Source organism: Bufo bufo, chromosome 9 (genome assembly GCF_905171765.1).
Source record: "Bufo bufo chromosome 9, aBufBuf1.1, whole genome shotgun sequence".
Classification (NCBI taxonomy): domain Eukaryota; kingdom Metazoa; phylum Chordata; class Amphibia; order Anura; family Bufonidae; genus Bufo; species Bufo bufo.
In genome coordinates this window covers 56,137,151-56,160,175 of record NC_053397.1, presented here as the reverse complement: position 1 = coordinate 56,160,175, position 23,025 = coordinate 56,137,151, and the positions used below count along the sequence as shown (strand labels likewise).

General features: G+C 38.8%; 1 protein-coding gene across 1 annotated transcript; it reads right to left on the bottom strand.

The window, feature by feature from the left end:
• Positions 1-1,276: 1,276 nt before the first annotated feature.
• On the bottom strand, positions 1,277-6,978 carry BARHL2 (BarH like homeobox 2). Its single transcript, XM_040408405.1, has 3 exons — positions 6,438-6,978; positions 4,456-4,681; positions 1,277-1,589 (listed from the first exon to the last, which is right to left on the bottom strand). Exons 1-3 carry the CDS (start codon positions 6,976-6,978, stop codon positions 1,277-1,279), a joined length of 1,080 nt encoding a protein of 359 aa, XP_040264339.1.
• Positions 6,979-23,025: the final 16,047 nt, after the last annotated feature.

Genomic DNA, 23,025 nt, shown 5'->3' with positions numbered 1-23,025 from the left:
AGATAGATAGATAGATAGATAGATAGATAGATAGATAGATAGATAGATAGATAGATAGATAGATATTAGATGGAATAGACAGACACTCAGCTGGACACTGTCCTGCCCTCTCTTTGTCCGTGCAGCCCCCCGTTGCTCTCTGCAGTACACAGGGGTGGGCGCCCACCGCAGCCCGGCACTGTCCTCTCTGCCGGTGTCCCTCCGCCTCCTGTCTGTTCCCTGAGATCCTCCGCTCCCCCGGAACAGCTGTCAGGCTGAGCCTAGCTCCTCGGTTCCCAGGCAGGCCACCCAACCTTACAAATCACTCATTTTGCTCATTAACGTGTTTAAAATTCATAAAAAACGAGGACACGCTGCTGCCCAGGGCGATCCCCAAACCTCCCTCTCCAGATCGTCTCCGTGTCACATCTACACAGATAACGCGCTGTGCACATCTACAAGGTTTGTCTCATCTGCGATACTTATTTTATCTAGAACACAAAAAGTTGTTGTTTTTTATAATCTAGCACCTGATTTTATCCAGGACGAACCCACTGAAATCTCCATCTTCTGCCTGTAATAATTCGCTAGTACTAACCACCAATAAATCTCACGGCAACAATACTGTGCGTTTTTATTTTATTAAAATTATTTTTTCTCCAAGTTAAAAAAAGAGATACATTTTTTACTTATTATTTTTGTGTGTTTTTTTTCTTTTCATTCACAAAAAAATCTCTGCCTTTCCTCTAACGATTTATTTGATTTTCTCAAAAAAATTGACATAAAAAAATGAACCAGTTGTTGTGACTTTGGACAACATATAATAAATATGATATTTGAGTCTTTCCCATGTACATGGTATATTAGAGAGCATGCCACTACTCCGAATGAAGCCGCTCACGATCAGTGCAAAGTTCTCACTTCCTTCCCTTTGACTCCTTCTTGCGTTTTCCTTTGGGCTCTGTCTTCATTGGACGGAGCGCGTCTATTTCTCCACTGCGCCTTCATTCTTTGCAGTGGGCGCAGTTTCCTTCTCTTCTTCTTCTTTATCTTCTCCTTTCATATATATATATATATATATTTAGTCCTTAGTCCTCTAGCTTCATTATAGGATTCTGCTCTATATAGGTACAGTTCACACTGTATTAGGTGCTTGATGGCTGAGCCTTTACATGGGGGTGCCCGTCAGTTGCCTCCCACGTGTCCCTATTTTTCTGATGACCTCCTTTAGTTTTGTCCTTGTGGGTTGTGATAGTGCTGTAGATAGTAAAAAACTTTAAAAAAAAGAGTCTGTATTTCACCGATTGTGGGGGGTGCCTGGGATGGGGTTACCCAAAGGGTTAAGAGCTGGTTGCCCCCCAGGACCTAGGCCATGGATGAGAACCCTGGGGACTAAGGGTCTCTGTAACTGAGGGTGGGGGGCAGGGGGAGTCCTGTACATGCTGCTGTACATGGCTGCAGCTGCTGCGGCTGCTGTGGTGCTGTCCATACTGCTCAGTAGGCTTGGGTGATAGAAATAAGGAGAAGGGAACATCCTCTGAAGAGCAGAGTAATTGCCAGCCTCAGCCAGGAGCTCCAGACCCACTGCTGTCTGCCTCTTCCACTTTGTCCTATAGAGAAATAAAAAATATAATAAAAATCAACATTCAGTATATAAAAGAGTGAAAAACACTACTCTGTAAAACATGATACGTCGGCTGAGGTCTAGACAGGAGCACCAGGTCCCCTCACAAGACCCCAGCTGGGGTGGATTCACTTTAAGTAAAGACTCAAGACTATCCAGAGCTCAGTCTTTAGCCCCTGTCGAGAATTGTGGAGCTTTGGAAGCTTTGTGTGGCTCATCCTCATCATCACTTGCAAGTTACAGTAGAAGCAAACAATCATTCAGAAGGCAAAGGGTGGGCACACTGGGCATACAATAGCCCAGGGAGAGCCCACCATGTGAGGATGTGGATGGTGGGACTACTACCAGTACGGTTACTATCATCACATAAAATAATAGTTCTGGATTAATATATATATATATATATATATATATATATATATATATAGTGCAACTCTTCATATTGCGCTAATAGTATACTGATACTGATACTTTACTTCTCTGTAGTGTAGGCTTTATTACTTTATTACTATTTCCAGTCCTATTGTTATAACAAGGAGTGGACTATCTGCACATTGTAACACTGCTATCCTCTGTGGTGTGATCAGCGCTGGACTTTTGTCGTATGGATCGTCTGCAATTAATATTTGTGACTGTTTCTAATGAACTACTACCACTATTAATATAGTACTATGTATATTGTTCTATAGCGGAGTATTATTAAGATATTACACATTATGTTACTTTTATGTTTTGGTTCACCGTATTCTCTGCTAGCCCTGTATGATCAGATTATTGTACACTACAGATGTATTATACGAGTAGAGAATCACTAATGAATTACTGTGCTATGGAGTCTTTATATTACTGGATTATTATTAGTTTATTGTACTGTGGAGTCATTATTGTTTCACTACACTACACTACACTACTATAAGAGTATTATTAGTAGATTATTGTACTGTGGAGTATTTATTGTCTCACTACACTACTATAACATTATTATTGGATTATTGTACTATGGAGTATTTATTGCTTCACTACACTACTACAAGTTTATTGTTATTATTATTATTATTAATATTATTATTATTATTATTAATATTATTATTCTATGGCATCTTTATTGTTTTATACTTCTCTCATTGATTATGTGTTACTGAGTCTTCATATTAAAATAATTTACTCTACAATTATTAGATTATAGTACTAAGGAGTCTGTGCTGTTTAATTATATACTTATAGAACTAATAATGAATTACTTTGCTATGGAGCCTTAATACTACAGTCGTTTACTACAGGATTGTTAATGGATTATCGGATTATGGCTTGTTTATTGTTTTACAATACTCATATAATTATTAATGAATTACTTTGCTATGGAGCCTTTATACTACAATCCCTTACTACAAGATTATTATTGGATTATTGTACTATGGAGTATTTATTGTTTTACTACACTACTATAGGATTATTATTATTGGATTAAGTGTTTGCTACAGGAGTATTTGTTGTTTTACTACACTACTACAGTATTTAATATGCAGCTTTATATTACAACTATTATACCATACTACTACAAAATATTTTTATTGGGTTATTTTACTGTGAAGTCTTTATATTTAAACTTTTTTTTTTTTTTTTACTATACTACTACAATATTATGGGATTATTGTATTATGTACTGTGCCTATATAGAAATACCATCCTCTCTTCCCTCACATGGAAGTGAAGGATACCCAAGGCTTCAAGTACTCTTGGGAGACTGCAGACCACTGATGTCTCAAGGGATGCACAATGATGCTAATGAGTTAATATCAGACTATAACTACATTTTCCTACTTGAGACTTGAGGACTGGAGAGCAATATTGTGACTCGTTTATTTTTTCTCTCTCTCTCTCTCTCTGCCAAACCAGTGTAGCTGAGAGCCTATGGAGCTGGTAGAGGAGAGTAGTGGGGGTATACAGTAATAAACAAGCCCCTGACATATTATCTTACATTGCATACAAATGACACTAATTTTTTCCGACAGAATTAGGGTGGCTGAAACCGTCTGTAATGAGACAGAAAATTATGGAAAATAGAATTGAAATTCATTTGTTGCTACAAGATGAGTGTGGACAACGGGGATGAGGGACCTTCATGTAATATACATTCGTTTTATTAAAATAATACCATCCGAATGGGTTTGTTGAAAAAATAAATAAATAACAATTTCTAATTGAGTCTGCACGAATCCTGCATCGCTGAGTAATTAGACTGCAATGGGAATTCTTGGTAGTGTATTCCTGGGACACAGGGAGAGTAATCTGTCCCTAATTTTGTAATGAAGATTTACACATTATTTATTCATGTATATGTTAGTTGCATTTTTTTCCTGCCTTTAAAGCTATTAATTAGCCATATTTATCTCGTTATGGGCACTTTGGGGGTTTTCCCACCATGTGGATGAGACTCCTAAAATACCCTGGGATACAGAAACACAAATGTGGCCCCTTGAATAGGAAGGAATAAAAAAAATAATAAAATAAAAAAATATTGTTGGATCGGTCGTTAGATTTGCATAGCTGAATATCATAACTCTTATGGGCATAACCCAAATCATGATCAGAGACCTATGAAGGGGGCTTTATGAAGGGGATGGGGATCTTTTCACCCTTTTACTGGTTTTCCTTCTTGAACCTTACACAATTGTCTCAGTTCTCTCTCTGGTCATTTTATTGGGCACACATATAGTTCTTCAAAGGGTCTGCTAGTAGGACAGACATCCAGGAGGACTCCTGCACCCATGATATCCAGCATCATTTCCAAAATGTATTTATTGCACAGATTTGCTCTCCATTGTGTTTTGTGCCCATTGCTCTATCCTCACCTTCGGTTCTGGTACCAGGTCTTGACTTGGGTGTCTGTGAGGTTCAGTGCTGCTGCCAGGTCCATTCGGTCTTGTACACTCAGATACTTCTGCCTCTCGAAGCTCCTCTCTAGCTGATTGAGCTGGTGATCTGAAAAGGCCGTCCTCGCCTTCCTGGGCTTCTTGGATCTGACAGGAGGACTGTCCCGGCTGCTTGAAATTTCTCTGTCTCCTTCTTCCTTTGTACCTATGGATATAGGTAATATAATGATACCTATGCACAAGACAGAGCATGAATAGATAGATAGATAGATAGATAGATAGATAGATAGATAGATAGATAGATAGATAGATAGATAGATAGATCGGACAGACATACAAATAAACGGGCAGACAGAGACAGATAATAGATAGATAGATAGATAGATAGATAGATAGATAGATAGATAGATAAAAGGTAGACATACAGATAGACAGAGACAGATGAAAGATAGATATGGGATGGGTGGATAGATAGATAGATACATAGATAGATACTGAAGATAAATGATAGATATATAGATACTGTAGATTAATGATAGATAGATAGATAGATAGATAGATAGATAGATAGATAGATAACTAGATAGATAGATAATTGGTAGATAGATACTGTAGATAGATTCAAAATTGCACATTATTATTAGTAGCGGTAGTAGGTGTAGTATTAATAGTATTAATATTTTAATTTCTATTATTGGTATTGTTGTTGCTAATATTATTACTATCACTAAATATTGTTCTTATCATCATTATTGTGTTTGCACATAATTATTGCTTGATATTAATAAATGTCTTGTTATGTTTTTATTCACACAATTATCAATATATTCTTTTTTTGCAAATTATCCTTATGCTTCCTACATAATAATATTAGTACTATATATTTATTTTATTTTATTTCTTTAATTAATGCATTAATGCCAGGTGAGAACCATAACAGGACCAGGTATTATTCACCAGATTTTTTTTATATTTTTTTTCTGAACTTTGAAGAAAAATCGATATGTCAAAAACCATCTCTGTTTGTACCAGTTTTTTCTTCTCCTGCGTTTTTTTTTTTATCTTCCCTGCAGGAAGAACAATAATCTCTCTAATTGACCCACTGGGGAGGATGGTTTACACACAAAAAAAATCGGCAGGCCACACTGTACATCTGGTTTTGATCATTAATGCACGAGAAAAAAATGGCTATACCAAAAGGAACGCTTAAATTAATTCTATGATATTGATATTAACTAACAGATAATGGTTCTTTGGCGGGATTTTTTCCCCATATTTTATTTAGCCGCTGGAAATTAATTGATGTCAGTTGACAATTGCTAAAAAAAAAATGCATTGAATAGAAAAGCGAGATTTTTTAATTAACACAGCACTTTGCAATAATCATGCGCGTATTTAACAAGGGATTATGTGTAAATTAAAACGTTATTGCTTTGGTATCAGCTAAAGAAATTAATATTTTGGACAGAAAGCAAATACCAGGCGTTTATAGAGTTTTAACTACTTGGTAAATCATTTCAGTCCTTTGTATTATTTTGGCAATTAATTTTCTACTATTCAAAATAATACACTTCATAGAAACAGACTATAAAACAATAATATAAATGCAGCTCGATTCAAATCTAGAAGTAACAAAATAATATATATATAGTTAATCAGTGGATGAAGTATAATAATAGCCTAGAAAACATATATTTTGAGTCTACCTATTACATAAATATAAATGTATAATTAAAATAATTAAAAATAATTTGAGTCTATCTATTACATGAATATAAAATGTATCATTAAAATAATTTCAAAAATGTTGGGTCTACCTATTAGATAAGCATAAAATGTATAGATAAAATAATTAAAAAGATTTTGGGTCTACCTATTAGATTAGTATAATAAAATGTATAATTAAAATTAAAAAGAGGTAATAACTAATCAAAGTATACAAGGAAGTTTTTGACACTCACCATGCCCTTTCATATCTGAATGCAGGTCATCTCGTAGTTTTTCTCCTTTGCTCTTGCCATCTTGCATCTCATGTTCTAGTTTGGGTCGAAAACTTTCTGAAGCCACATTGCCCTCATGCTTGGGAGTATGATGAGGGGAGGACACACTGGTGCTGTAAGGGGCACAGGCAGCTAGGGGTTTGCTGTCTCCCAAAATGTCTTTAATTAAGAAGGAAGAGGTGGAAGTCCTGGGGGCAGTGGCCAGCTGAGCTGCCTGCTGTGGGGGTGACTGCTGCTGCTGTGGGGGTGCCTGCTGGTGACTGTGGTGGAGGTGATGGAGGTGTGCGCTGTCCACCAGCCGGTGCTGATCTGCCGCCTCCATTGTAACTGAAATAGGAGATGAAGGAGAACTCCCAACAGTGTCTATTTCCGAACCAGGAGAGAGAGGACCCTGGTTCCTAAAATCTCTGCCATCCCGGCTAAAGTCTCCATTCAACAGGCCAGGGCTGCCAGAACCAGCATTGGACAATATCGTGTCTATCCCAAAACTGGATCCTTCCATGGTGCTTGCCCTTCAAGACCAAGTCTTCATAACAATCCTCTTGGAGCAATCGACCAAAAAGCAATTCTTTTTCAAAGGACTGCGAAACAACCCAATAGGAAAAAAAACACTAAAAAACTAAAATAAAAACAGAGGCAAATGGATGAAGTAGTGTCGAATGGTTGATGTAGTGGAGCAGAGACACGAGCGCACGTGTTATTGGTGGCAGTACATACGTTTATCTAGTGTCATGTGCCAGTGCTGTGCCCTGCCAGGCTATATTTCATGTTAATGGCTCTTGTGAAGCTGAGGATGAGCTCTGCAGGGCTTCGGGTGCCTAGGCTCTAGTTGTTGGAGAACTTTCTTTGAAAGTTGAGGTTGCTCTCAGACAGTGGCTATAGATGACTCCTGACTACTGCAGCTCCTTTCCTTGTAATCCTTCTCCTGTTGGGCTGCAGAGACTCCCTCCCATGACGTCACCCCCCAGGACCAGGCACTCAGCCCTCCTTCTCCATCCTCCAGTATTGGTCGCCTTGGTGGGAGAGACCTGACGTTGGGAGCAAGGCAGCCAATGGTGAGGGGGGTAGGAGGCTTGCACTGTGCATGCACCAGGGCTATGGACTAGGATGCTCTTTTTTTCTTTTTTTTTTTTCTTGTACCATGTATCTCCTGGGTCGCTTCCTCTAATCTAAAGCACAGTCAATTCAATAAATAAGAAACAAATAAATGCAGAGGGGAAAAAAAAGGTGGAAGAGAAGAAACAAAACTAGGAGGATGACAGGTTCATTCTGAATAATAGCATAACTGCAAGAACAATGCACAACACTAAAGAGCTGTACAGTAGTAAGGTAGTGTCTGCAAAGAAATGCAAGACCTCAGAACACTGGACTTGTGAGCGAGTAAGTGATTTTATGTCCCCCTCTCACCCTGTTCCTGGTCTGTGCTCATACAACCTGTCTATTCAAGTGCTTGTTACAATTGTTACAATTTCTACTCAATATTTGTAAATATTCGAATATTTGTAAATACAGTGATGGTTCCACTTCATTGTCCTTTGTTGATTTATATATATATATATATATATATATATATATATATATATATATATATAGTGTTAGTCAGATTTGCTAATTTGCATATTTGCATATGGTGCACTGAGTAATTAAGCAGTAGTAACAGGAATAGATATCATGGACCCATTGGGACTGTGAAATGATGGTGCTGATACTGCACAGCATCAAGTTGTGTTCATTTCTCCAGGACAGCTCCAACCTGTCTGGTGTAAAATGTCAGAGGACTGAAGGAAGGAGGGGGATGGAAGGAAGGGGGGCGTCTATGATGAGACTCCATATTACTCCTGACTAAGTACCGTGTTCAACCTAATTAGCAGAGTCATTATAAGGTGCTAATGAATGATTTCAAGTTACATTTGATTTGAAATTTCCATTTTTAGGAATCGATGCGAAACAAAACACTTCTGGGGAAACTGTTCTTCCTGTAGGGTGACTGTACCGGTTCAGTTTAGGGTTTGGGCTATAGACCGGAATAGCAGGGATGAATTTGTCAGTGTAGTGGCGCTGAATTCATCATTGGGCGCCGTTCATTCTGATATCACTGTAGGTGGTTTAGGGCAGAAATGCAGCGAAAATTGCTAAATTATTTAGAGATAACTATAGATAAAAAAATAAATAAATCGATAAATTAAGTCATCGATGCTGCTGTAAGCATCAAAACTTAGTAAATTCGTAGATTTAAAAAAAAAAAATGCATAAAATAAATTTGGGTCTATGACTAGTATACCTGAGGTTCTATGGACCTATCTATCTATCTATCTATCTATCTATCTATCTATCTATCTATCTATCTATCTATCTATCTATCTATAATTTTAGAGTTTTATATAAGTGATGATTTCTTAAGTTGTGTTAACTGTTCACACCTATAGGTGCACTTGGTTCATTGGGTGCAGAGCAACCTTGTAATATAAACTATGACAATTTTTTTAGGATAGATTTTAGGATTATCTGCTGAGAACTCGTTCACACAGATAAAGATTCGCAACGGTTACCTGAGAGCACATGGACCCTGCTACAAATTTGTAGTGAAAGGTCAGCCATAAAATCATTGCTGGCTCTCAGCAGAGGGATAGAAGGGGGCACATACTGCCCAGCCCTGACCCTTCATAGTCTATATGTCCCAGGTCTAGGAACGTTTCTCCTGCCTGTGCCCTGATGCCCTGTGTGCGGTGCAGGCAGAATACACGACTGGTATATGCTATAAAGCGCATTCATCCTGACACTGGCAGTAACATGCCAAGGAGGAGAGTTCCATCCTGATAGAGCCAGTGTCTGGCATCTGTAACATGGGCACCTACAAATCCATAGCACCAAGGTTGTGATAAATTATTCAGCTCAGCTTGTGGCTTCATTATAAAGTGCTGCATAACTACATGCACATAAGTATGATCATCTCAGAGTGAGCTTCACATTTGTTTCCACTGTCTGACATTTGTAGTTTTACATAGGACTGCAGAAGACAACACCATGCACCTACAAAGCAGCCTGAAAAGTTAAAAAGACAAATTCATCCCTGCTACATCATAAATGGCAGATGGATAGATAGATAGATAGATATTAGAGGAATAGATATAAAATAGGTAAATGGATAGGATATATAAAGATAATAATTAATTGATAGATATAGATGCATATATAGAGATAGAAAGATAGAGAAATAGAGAAATAGGAAGATGGATAGGATATAGATAGATAGATAATTAATTGATAAGATAGATAAATAGAGAAAGAGATAGCTACACAAAGAATTAGATAGATAGATCATATATAGAGATAGATAGATAGATAGATAGATAGATAAACAATAGATAGAAAAAGAAGGAAAGAAAGAAAGAAAGAAAGAAAGAGAAAGAAAGAAAAAAAGAAAGAAAGATCACACATTATATGTATATCATGTCCATATAATTAGTAGGATAGTGTGTCTGCTTATGTTCCTTGTCAACATTAATGTTGATGCCAGGATCTGCTAATCTGCATCTGCTCACATAACAAACTGCCATCCTGCTCTGTCAATATATTGTAATTAATGTTTGTGAAGGCGTAATCTCTCCCCATATGACATTTAGAGAAGTCTTATTTTCGGACTGCTATGAAAAAGGCTTATTAAGAAGAAGACGAATAAGAAGGGGGGAAAAAAACACTATTACATTTAATGGGTACACAGAGCTGGAGATACAAACATCTTATTAGATGACAGTTAACAAAAAACCCTAAAAATAATAAATGTATAGAAAAAGTAAATACAATAAAAAGTGGACTTCTCTGCCGCAGGATATGGATGAATATTATGGTTTGCATTTGAGTCATGTTATCCCAGTATACTGTATATCTGCTAATGATTATAAGAGCATAAAAAATGGTAGGATGTCATTATTATGCTCATTATTGCTATTACTATTAACACTATATGTATGTATAGTATTTCCCTGTCTTCTAGCAGGTTAGCTATATGGTAAGTTTAATGCGTAAATGTAAGTGCATTATTTTATGGATGAGAAATAACTGTACATATTAAGATGTGAACAAATCGCCCCATATCTGCAGACTCAGTAAAGAAATAGAAAGAATGCGCCACTGTGGAGCCCATATTAGTGGCAGGAATGCCTAGTTCTGTCATTCATACTTTGTTTATGCAAATATCTTAAATATGCAATGAATATAAAAAAGCAGTAAAACCTACTACAGTGTATATGGTGGTTTTTCAGTTAATTAGTTTTGGATTTTAGCTTTGCTTAAATATTTTGCTCGTTTATGACAGTTGATGTCTTGTAAGTTTAAACCGCGCTTTTCACCACAGGGTGGCGCTAGTGGTCACAGAGAACTTGCCTTTTGTAGCTTTAGAGTCTCTGCTGCTTTTGAGTAATTCCTTGAGCAAACTACAATGAGGATTTCATCGTCAGAGCCCTGTCTTATGCATATTGCAAATGAACCCGATGTAATGATTTTTCGCAAAAGATTCATTCTTGCAGTCAGTGTAATGCATTGTCTGCTGAAAACAACCAGTGCATGAATTTGTCGCAAATAGGAGGTGGGTACTGAGCCCTGGAAGTGGTGGGATGACTAGAGCTGTGACTTCATCAACTGAAACATAAAGGGATCGTGTATGTTCTTGTAAATCGGTCGCTTTATATAAATGTAACACAAAGTAGATGGAAAATAGACACAATCCTATAATCAGTGGTCGACCAGGGAGGAGTACTAGTACTGCTGCTGCTGGTACTAATACTTTTCTTACTACTACTACTACTAAAATGGTCATCTCATAATTATTTTTCGCTCTATAATTGTTATTTTTCTCTGACTATGAAGAGAGGAAACAAGGGGGGAAAAATTAAAACTTTTACCCTGTAAATAAGATATTATACAGAATTGAATGATTTTAGGTAAACACACATCAATACATTACATCGTCCAAAGTTCTAATCATCAGCAGGCTAGCAACAATATCATTTATCTCTATCTATCTATCTATCTATCTATCTATCTATATCTATCTATTCTATCTATCTATCTATCTATCTATCTATCTATCTATCTATTTATCTATCTATTCTATCTATCTATCTATATCTATCTATTCTATTTATCTATCTATCTATCTATCTATTATCTATCTATCTATCTATCTATCTATCTATCTATCTATCTCTATCTATTCTATCTATCTATCTATCTCATATCTATCTATTATCTATCTATCTATCTATCTATCTATCTATCTATCTATCTATCTATCTATCTATCTATCTATCTATTCTATCTATCTATCTATCTATCTATCTATCTATCTATCTCATATCTATCTATCTATCTATTATCTATCTATCTATCTATCTATCTATCTATCTATCTCTATCTATTCTATCTATCTATCTCATATCTATCTATTATCTATCTATCTATCTATCTATCTATCTATCTCTATCTATTCTATCTATCTATCTATCTATCTATCTATCTATCTATCTATCTCTATCTATTCTATCTATCTATCTCATATCTATCTATTATCTATCTATCTATCTATCTATCTATCTATCTATCTATCTATCTATCTATCTATCTATCTATTATCTATCTATTCTATCTATCTATCTATCTATCTATCTATCTATCTATCTATCTATCTATCTATCTATCTATCTATCTATCTATCTATCTATTCTATCTATTTATCTATCTATCTATCTATCTATCTATCTATCTATCTATCTATCTATCTATCTATCTAACAAATAAAGAAATTCCACGACACATCCAGGGCGTAAAATTCAAATGTAGGCTTTATTCCCCAGACAGTGACGTTTCGGTCCGCTTGCTGGGACCTTTCTCAAGCAAAGGTCCCAGCAAGCGGACCGAAACGTCGCTGTCTGGTGAATAAAGCCTACATTTGAATTTTACGCCCTGGATGTGTCGTGGAATTTCTTTATTTTTGGGATTATTTTGGGGGTGGATCGTCCCCACAGCCGCTGGCACTCTACACACAAGTAGGATTGCGGTGCTGCCCAGACTATCTATCTATCTATCTATCTATCTATCTATCTATCTATCTATCTATCTATCTAATCCCCTCGAGGGTGGGATCCACATATACACCCACCCTTCTAGTTTCCCTGCAGTGCAGAAACACCAGAGATAACCTGATGTCAGAAGAACTGATCCTATGGTTTTCTAAGGGATTGTTTCTGACATCCGGTGCACCAGTTTTAATGGCGGATTGTCTCACAGGACCAGGCAGATAAACGTAGCATGTAGCATTTTTTTCCCTCCGTCTTTTTCAGGGACACCAGAGCAGGGCACAAAGTACGCAAAAATACCTGCAGTTGTGTCAAACTCCAGCATAAAACTACTGGAAGGAAACACTTTTCAAATATAAGTATAAATTAAAATACACGTAATATAAATTAATTACAAACATTCTCAGTTGACAAATAATTGGGTGTTTAATGTTCTGCTATTTGCTTCATATGTGCTTTAAAAATGTGGCTTCACCTGGGGTAATACTGAGCGTTGTAGTCCATGAATTGGGTACACCAGATCTGTTCTATACTCCTCCTGAGCTGTAATCAGTGCTGATACTTAATTAAGTATATGCCCCCCACAACTCTTCAGATGCAATATTAGATCCCTACTGGGCACTTTCGACTTTCTGTTTGGTTCTGTCTGTAGAACCACAGGTGGTCTGGGTTTTGTACTTAAAATGTGGCCCCTAGAAAATGAGTGTATTAGGGGTCCAAGGGTCTATGGGTCCATTTACAGTACTGTAATTTTTTTGTACTTTTTCGGAGGGGAAATGATCTGAAGTAATAGGACAGCTTTTTACCTGTAAGACCTCTTCTCCACGACCGTATGTATTTTGCGGTCCGAAAAAAACGGATCCACAAAAAATACGGTTGACATCCGTGTGCATTCGGTATTTTGTGGAACGGAACAGTTGGCCCCTAATAGAACAGTACTATCCTTGTCCGTAATGTGGACAAGAATAGTACATGTTCTATTTTTTTGCAGAACGGAAATACAGAAATGTGATGCACACGGAGTACCTTCCGTTTTTATTGCGCAAAAAAACTCGGAACAGACACGGAAAGAAAATACATTAGTGCGCTGGAGGCCTAAGGATATCGGTTTATGTCCGTTTACCGAGCATTTCTTTGCAGTTTGATTCTACTTTAATTCAACCATGAAAAAAAAATCTGATTCTTACTGAGGCCATGTACACAATAAGGTAAACTCATAAATGACAGCACTTGATAATAGTTTGGGTCAATGCTCATGGCATCACTTATTGCACTGACCCCGTACTGCAGCACAGTGGGGCGGGAATATGAATCACAGTCTTAACATTAGACAAATGCATTATTCTGAAGAACTTTGTACATTTTGAATATTGGAAATCCTGCACCAGATTTACACTAGAATTCTGTCCAAGCATAAAATGTCAGTGCGCCAAAAAACTGTCTAGTCTAAGTTTAGACCACCTATATGTTGGTGTATTTGTACTCCAAAAGTGCGGCAAAATTTTGGCACCGTTTTTGGCACGGATGTTTCTGGGGGGTATGTTCATTTAGGCCATGTTCCTTTTCAACAAAGCCAATCTCTTTCTCAGGAAGCACGAAGAACTTAGAAAAGTGTGTATAATCGTTTGTAAATGTGGTGCAAAGCATACACGCAATTTTTTTGTGCAAATAGTAAATCTGCCCCCAAAAACCTTACAGTTCTGAAATAATGGAGCCATTGGTACTCCATATTCCCCTGTATGGAGCCTCTGCTTGGCATGGTATTCTGCATCTATGGGTGAATATCTCAGAAATATGGAACGCTAAAGGAATCTTCATGTAAAACCTTCTATCTGCTCCCATATAGAAGACATACAGATGTACTATATGTGCCCATGGGTTAAGTATTATGGATCTATACATCTGTAATATCGCCATGTCCAGAAAGGAAGTTGTGACTTTCCACTTATGTGTATATTATATCTATGTTGCAGGGGTTTTCTTGTGAGCATAGACCAGTGAAGGCTAACCTCCGGCACACCAGCTGTGGCGAAACTACAACGCCCAGCATGCTCCATTAATTTTTATGGAGTTCTGTGAATAGTCAAGCAAGTGTACATCTTGGGAGGTGTAGTTTTACCACAGCTGGAGTACTGGAAGTTAGACATCACAGTCATAGACCTATCCCAATGAGCAAAAAATGGGCAGCTTCTTTCTGACATGCTGAAGCATTCATTGTATCACCTGGGTGTCCATTCAGTTAAATGGCTGCCATTGGATACTACACTTTACCTTCAGTGTCAACTGCAATTGAAATGCCTTGCAGACTAGCAGCGGAGGGCCATGTTATGAAAGGAGCTGTCTATGGAATGACATTCATTTTGAAACGGAAAAAAGGAAGGGAGGACAGCACGCCTAGTTTAGTGAGCGATGGGTGCACGTCTCCAGGGGAACGGTAAGCTTCCCCACATAGATCAGATGGTCGGTAAAAATTTAAAAAAATTGGATGCTTGAAAAAGGCTTTAATAGCCAAAGCGATGCATCTGGAATACATTTTCACTTGAGGATGTGCTGTCTCCATCCAATTTTGTCAAATTTTTGCCAACCATTTTGAAACTGTCTCATTTTCATTCCTAGTTTATCTTGTTTACTATCATCATTTTCTAACATTATTTGAGGCAGTTGCAATGGAACTGACTTACACCTAATCTAAGTCAGATGATTGCCTTGTTCATTTGGGTAATTTAGGGAGGAGTGTTTGACTGTTTAAATTTCCTTTGAATGTGCATGCTTTTTGCTCTTTAGTTGCTGGGTATAGCATCTGCTCCTAATTGCCATCTCCTCCAACCGTTTGCCTTCATCATTTGGTTCCTGTCACCTATTGGTGAGTTTACTTCTGTACAGTATATCTGTTTTCTGCCAGTGTTGATAAGTGCATCATAATATATTTCTTGGGACTGTCTGGTTGTTAAACAATTATGATCTATCTGAGTATTGGGAGACACTGGGAAAGAAGGCTGCTACAGGTGAAGTCCTACAGGTGAAATACATTTCTGCAGTTTTATGAGCAACTGGCATGTTTACAGTTATGGAAAATTGGTAGTTTATGCTATCATTTTTATATTGATAAATCCTGATCCAAATCCTGAGAATGCAGGGGCCACATCACTGGGGGTCCCTTCACATTGAGTATTGATGGATCAAATATTATTGGAGTCGGGAAGGAATGTCTTTTTTCAGATATGTGTACAGTGGTAGGGGGCACTCAACTACCTGGTACCAGATGGACAAACAGTATAAGCAGTAATGGATTTATTCAAATAACATAGATGAAATGGAGTATATATTCACTTCATCAAAACAATATAATATTGTAAAAACATTAAATCACACATATAGTGGCTCCATAAAAATGATAATAAAATACATATAAAATAGATATAAAATAAATATAAAATAGTATAGCTATAGAAAGTCACTGGATGCTCCTGGTATTGAGGTATGTCAGGAGACTAAGTCCCTTGTTTGGGATAGATAAGTTAGTATAGGTCCGCAATACCGTACCCAAAACCTCTAGGTATAGGATGTCCAACTCTAATGTGAGGTGATGCTAATGACAGTAGGGGGTCGCTGCAGCCTGCTTCCCATATATCATTGCTCCGTTACAAGCATGAACTATGATAGGAGCCACTGTAACATTAGAATTTTCTTAATGTCTTTTTTCAGCCTTACAAACTATGTTCCCTCTAAGCTGTGCTTTCCCCTTCATAATCTACTGAATCGTTCCACCCAATCAAAGAAGGTACCATACAGCTGATGACATTTGCTCTGTTCTACAGTATCTACCCCTTCACTAGCTGAAGGGGAAGAGAGGGCAGATATACTGGAATGAGCCCCCTGACTGTCCTAGACCACCAGTTATGCTTTAGACAAAGCTGTGTAGTCCCAGCATCTAGTGCAGGCAGGAGCTGAAGGTGTTGCCTGGATGCCGCCCACAACAAGCGGAGACTGCAGGAGATAAGGGGGGAAAAGACACTGTTTAAAGTGCAAGTGCAATAAATACCTACTGACCCTGGTCTGAAACAGCCGCCCGACGATCGTTTCGCAAAGTGCTTCCTCTTGGGGCGGCTGTTTCAGAGGAAGCACTTTGCGAAACGATCGTCGGGCGGCTGTTTCAGACCAGGGTCAGTAGGTATTTATTGCACTTGCACTTTAAACAGTGTCTTTTCCCCCCTTATCTCCTGCAGTCTCCGCTTGTTGTGGGCGGCATCCAGGCTTACACTCCCTTAAATGTTTGGAGTGTTGGTGTATGTATGCTCTGGATGCCTCTATTGCTATATGCGCCCCACCTAGCTGATACTGCGCCACTGTGTACGGGGGGATACTAGTCCCTTATTGGTTTGGAGCTTACTCTGTTTTTATACATTTATTGTAACACCGATCTGTTCCCAGTATGTACTGTCTTTTGTATATGTTTTTTTAACTGATATACCATCTATCATGTTGGATATCTAATAAAGAATAATTAATTAAAATTACTCTCTGTGTGGTTGCTCTCTGAGCTGTGTAGGTGATAATACGAATAACTCCATGCGAGATATTTATGATATAGTTGTTTTTTGGTGCTTCATTTTTAGTAATATGCAAATAAGCAAATTTCAGCACCAAGAGGCCAGTCGAAGCTCTTGGAGCACTGCTTTTGTAACACCCTTCTGATTTGGGCACTTTCCCTTCCCCTTGCTTGATTGTCTAGCCCTGTATATCAAGAGGGAGGGTATAGTGCCAAAATCAGAGGGTTGTTACAAAAGCAATTTTCCAAGAGCTCCGGCCAGCACCTTGGTGCTCAAAACAGCTAATTTGCATATTGATAAAACCGCAGCTATCTCACCAATAGTTCTATGTACAGACATAACAAAGGTATCATTTTACTCAGCATAATCAACCCTACCAGGCAGCATTCCTGGTTTAATAGGGTTGATCATGCTGACAAATGCTCATTAAAGAGATAAGATTAGTTACTGTGGGCAACATTTCCAGTTCAGGTTTGGACTAAAATTAATACATGTTGACTATGTTTTTTTTCCAATTCTTGCTTCGTGAGCATAATTCTATTATATTCTATAAAGAAGATCTTTATTTTACCACTAAAGATGTGATATAATAATGTGACACAAAGACTTACGTTTCAAGCCACAAAGTCAATGCTTTGCACAATTGAGACTGTTGATACACAATACTTATATTAACTTGGTTTGTGTTCTCCAGCTAATATTTATAGTGTACACGATTATAAAATTAATTTTGAAAAGCAGACTGATTATCCTTGTCACAAATTGGATAGAACATATTAGCAGATCCCGACACGTGTATTTAACATTTCGTCATGTAAAATCTACATTTCCTTAACATTGCATTACATTAACAGTAATTCACATTTTCACCCTCACCACTTTATCACCCCTCTCTGTATTTTTTTTTTTTTTACATCTTCCATCTGTGACCTTTTTGCATTTGATGGTTCTACATATTATCAGATGCTACCTGCTCTGCATGGCAAAGAGGCTGGAGAGGTTGCTTTACATCTTATCAAGGGGCGATCCTACATGCACTTTGATTACTTGCAACCATAATACAATGGGGATTTCGGTTTGACACATCTACTCCAATATAATTAAAATATGAATTGAACCAAGCTGTGATGCAAAGAACGCAATGAAGTTTCAGGTACAATCGTATCCTTCACCTTTGGAAGAAAAGCATATTTTTCTTTTAATAACATAATACCCAGTACCAATCAATTAACCTCTTACCGTGTCATTATTAATGTATGCTCTAACTCCCCAATGCTGTCTATTAGTATTGGAAAAATCAAAGCCAAGGGTGAACTAAGCTCTCCTATAGAGAAACTCATTTAAAATGGTAATTAAAGAGCAACTAATTAAAACTGCTATTCAAGCTCTAATCAATTTCTCTATTGCAATGAGGTGGGGGTGTAAGTTGAACAAATTGAATGTTGCCAGTTTAGGGTATCAAGTTATTAACTTGATCGGATGGTCGATGATGGGACATTGAATGAGTGGTTTGCTCTGTAATGATTTCTATTCTCTTCATGTAGATGTCGTTCTGTATTTAAACTCATTGACAGTGGTTAAATATACTTCTGTTCCAGACAGCGTGTGAAAGGTCTTTTTTTTCTTCAAATAATTCCAAAGCAGTACGCTGTAAAAACTTCCATAGTATATAATAAATAGGAGCGAACTGATGTTTTTTTATTTTAGATCATTATGTGTATTCATGGCCCAAACATTAAGAGCGTCTGTCAGCATGATCAACCCTATTAAACCAGGCATGGTGTCTGGTAGGGGTGATCATGCTGAGTATAACAATGCCTTATTTATGCCTATATGTTGCCCCGTTCCCAAAAAAAGTCAGTTTTAGAGAGGCTGGCCAGAGTCTTTGGAGGACTAGTTTGCCAAAGAGCTACAGTTATGGCTACTATCCCCTTCCCCAGGATTGACAGTGCCAGACATCTCGCCTGGCCATGTTTTTCTAGCCCCTTTACTGTGGTTCTCTACCTTTGTGAATGTGCGATAAATCTGCTGCTGCTTTAAAAGCAATGAGCAAGCACAGAGACTCTTGGCATCTAAAAATAGGGTCGGTGGAAAACAGACCTTCGTGAGGTACTTACCTTTGTCCAATTTTTGAAAATAAAGCAGACCAATTTTTCTTATTCTAGATAACTCCTTTAGCACATATTAAAAGTAGTGATGAGCAGTAGAGATAGCCTTGCGGTTCGCCCGGCGGTCGTTTTGCGGCGAACTTTGCTCGTTCGTGGTTCACCCAATATGCGAACATATGGCAATGTCCGCCGGCGACATAGCGCCATATTCTTTTGCATTGTGCCGAACTTTGACCCATGACACATCCATCAGGTGGGACAGGTGAGGACAGCCAATTGAGACGTTTCAGCACATGGACACACCCCCTACCCTATAAATAAACCCGATCTGGCAGCCATTTAAAATTCTGTTTTTTGCCAGTGTAGGGAGAGGTTGCTGTGTGGAGCAGGGACAGACTGTTAGGGACACCAAATGCAAGCTAATAAGCCCACAAAAGTCCTTTTAAGGACTGGTATAGGTGTGCTATCAATAGGTGTGACATACTGAGGGGTGTGATATACAGTACAGACCAAAAGTTTGGACACACCTTCTAATTCAAAGAGTTTTCTTTATTTTCATGACTATGAAGGTATCAAAACTATGAATTAACACATGTGGAATTATATACATAACAAACAAGTGTGAAACAACTGAAAATATGTAATATTCTAGGTTCTTCAAAGTAGCCACCTTTTGCTTTGATTACTGCTTTGCACACTCTTGGCATTCTCTTGATGAGCTTCAAGAGGTAGTCCCCTGAAATGGTCTTCCAACAGTCTTGAAGAAGTTCCCAGAGATGCTTAGCACTTGTTGGCCCTTTTGCCTTCACTCTGCGGTCCAGCTCACCCCAAACCATCTCGATTGGGTTCAGGTCCGGTGACTGTGGAGGTCAGGTCATCTGGCGCAGCACCCCATCACTCTCCTTCATGGTCAAATAGCCCTTACTTTCAAAGTTTTCCCAATTTTTCAGCTGACTGATTGACCTTCATTTATTAAAGTAATGATGGCCACTCGTTTTTCTTTACTTAGCTGCTTTTTTCTTGCCATAATACAAATTCTAACAGTCTATTAGGTAGGACTATCAGCTGTGTATGCACCTGACTTCTCCTCAACGCAACTGATGGTCCCAACCCCATTTATAAGGCAAGAAATCCCACTTATTAAACCTGACAGGGCACACCTGTGAAGTAAAAACCATTTCAGGGGACTACCTCTTGAAGCTCATCAAGAGAATGCCAAGAGTGTGCAAAGCAGTAATCAAAGCAAAAGGTGGCTACTTTGAAGAACCTATAATATGACATATTTTCAGTTGTTTCACACTTGTTTGTTATGTATATAATTCCACATGTGTTAATTCATAGTTTTGATGCCTTCAGTGTGAATCTACAATTTTCATGGTCATGAAAATAAAGAAAACTCTTTGAATGAGAAGGTGTGTCCAAACTTTTGGTCTGTACTGTACTTATAATATACTTTCTAACATAGAAAGTATATTATAGTGCATTTGTATTGTGCAGCAGTTGAGTGCGGTTCTGCTGAGATACCGCAGCTAGATAAAAGGACAAATGCTATTGGAATAACTAATTGCAACTGGTGTGATATACCTGTTGCCCCCCCAAAAAAATGATTAAGGGGTTTGATATACCAGCTTCCAGCAAATACTCATTAAGGGGTTCTATATACCTGTTTCCACAAAATACTGATAGAGGGGATTGATATAGCGGCTTCCACCAAATATAGATTGAGGACTGCGATACACCGGCTTCCAGAAAATATTGACTAAGGAGTTTGATATACCAGCTTCCAGCAAATACTCATTAAGGGGTTCTATATACCTGTTTCCACAAAATACTGATGGAGGAGATTGATATACTGGCTTCCACCAAATGTTGATTGAGGCCTGCGATACAGGAGCTTCCACCAAATATTGATTAAGGGGCTTGATATACCAGCTTCCAGCAAATACTCATTAAGGGGTTCTATATACCTGTTTCCACAAAATACTGATAGACGGGATTGATATACCGGCTTCCACCAAATATTGATTGAGTCCTGCGATACACCAGCGTCCACCAAATATTGATTAAGGGGTTTGATATACCAGATTCCAGCTATTACTCATTAAGGGGTTCTATATACCTGTTTCCACAAAATACTGATAAAGGGAATTGATATACCGGCTTCCACCAAATATAGATTGAGGACTGCGATATGCCGACTTTCAGAAAATATTGACTAAGGAGTTTAATATACCAGCTTCCAGCAAATACTCATCAAGGGGTTCTATATACCTGTTTCCACAAAATACTGATGGAGGAGATTGATATACTGGCTTCCACCAAATATTGATTGAGGCATGTGATACACCGGTTTCCACCAAATATTGATTGAGGGGTTTGATATACCAGCCTCCACCAAATATTGATTGAGGCCTGCGATATACCTGCTTCCATAAATACTGCTCTTCTATAGGGACTTTGTCACAGGGTCATTTTGAAAATGACAGGCAGAGGAAGAAGCAGGCAATTCCACAGGGGTGGTAGGGGTCGGGCAGGTGCACGAGGCTGGAGCCTAAGTGGGAAGTTGGAGAAGGTGCATGCGATTACATCAAAGGACTGTCACGGCCTATGGTGTACACTGTGACACTGTTGCCACACTTGCGGTTGCCCGCGACAACGCCTTCTGGGTGATTGCCGTGACATGGTTGCCACACATGCTGTTGCCGGTTGTTGCGTGTTTGGTATGCTTGTGTATGCACTTCCCCTTTTACTTGTAGCCTCCCTCTGTTTGGTGATGTAAGGGTTAACTACCTTGCTGGGTGTGGTCACTTGGGCTTCTTATACCTGTGGCTTTAGGTCAGGAGTCAGTTGTACTCCAGCCTTGGTGTGTGCTGGAGTTAAGCTCCTTGTCTGGTTATTCCATCTGTCTAGTGAGGGCCACCCTTGTGGTCATCAGTGTTATCCCGGTGTCTCCTTCCCTTCCTGTCCCTGTTTGTATGGAGTGGGTTATGTTCAGGGTGTTTGTGTGTTTAGTTTGGTGTTACATGTCTGGTGGTGTTTGGTGCCCAGCATGTTTATTAGACATTCCCCTGTCTAATGTTTATTGCAGCTATGGGTGTCCTGGGTCCCTGTGTAGTTTGTGGTGTGTGCTGTGTCCTCTAATGTTGGTGTGGACACCAGCACGGGTTCCAGTCAGTGTGTCTGTGGCAGATAAGTGTGTTATGGGTTTCGCTTACCTGCCATCTCCTTTAGCTGTATGTGTTTCCCTTTCCCTGCTTCTAGGCCTTTAGAGACTCCTGTTCCTCCGTGTTGTGGATGAACAGGTCGTCTCTCCTCTGCTCCTAAGTGAGGGATTTCCAGGGCAACTCAGGATATTAGGTATCCAGGGTATGAGCCGTCCCACCATCGGGGTCCGCTCATACGGTGAGGAGTCAGGGAGAAGATTAGGGATGTTGTAGGAGGTGACCTGCTCCCTTATTACTCCATTTTGGCCTGGCTGATCCCCTTTTCCCTTTGACATCGCACGGTGGGGGGTTTCCCCCACTCCCTGCCGTGACAAGGACACACCAGAGTTGGTTGAGTGGCTCACTCAGCCTTCTGCTTCTGCACCCTCCTCATCCTCTGCATCTGCACCCTTCTCACTCTCTGCTGTGTGCACCCTCAACGACACCACCACTGTAGACCCTCCACTCAAGTCAGAGGAATTATTTTCCCATCTATTCCCAGACCGGACCAATGCACAGCCATTCTTGGCATCGGATCAGAAAGAGGAGGTAGCAACGGCCACCACCCAGCGGTCTGACGACAGTACCCAGATCAGCCCAAGGACGGCGGTCCC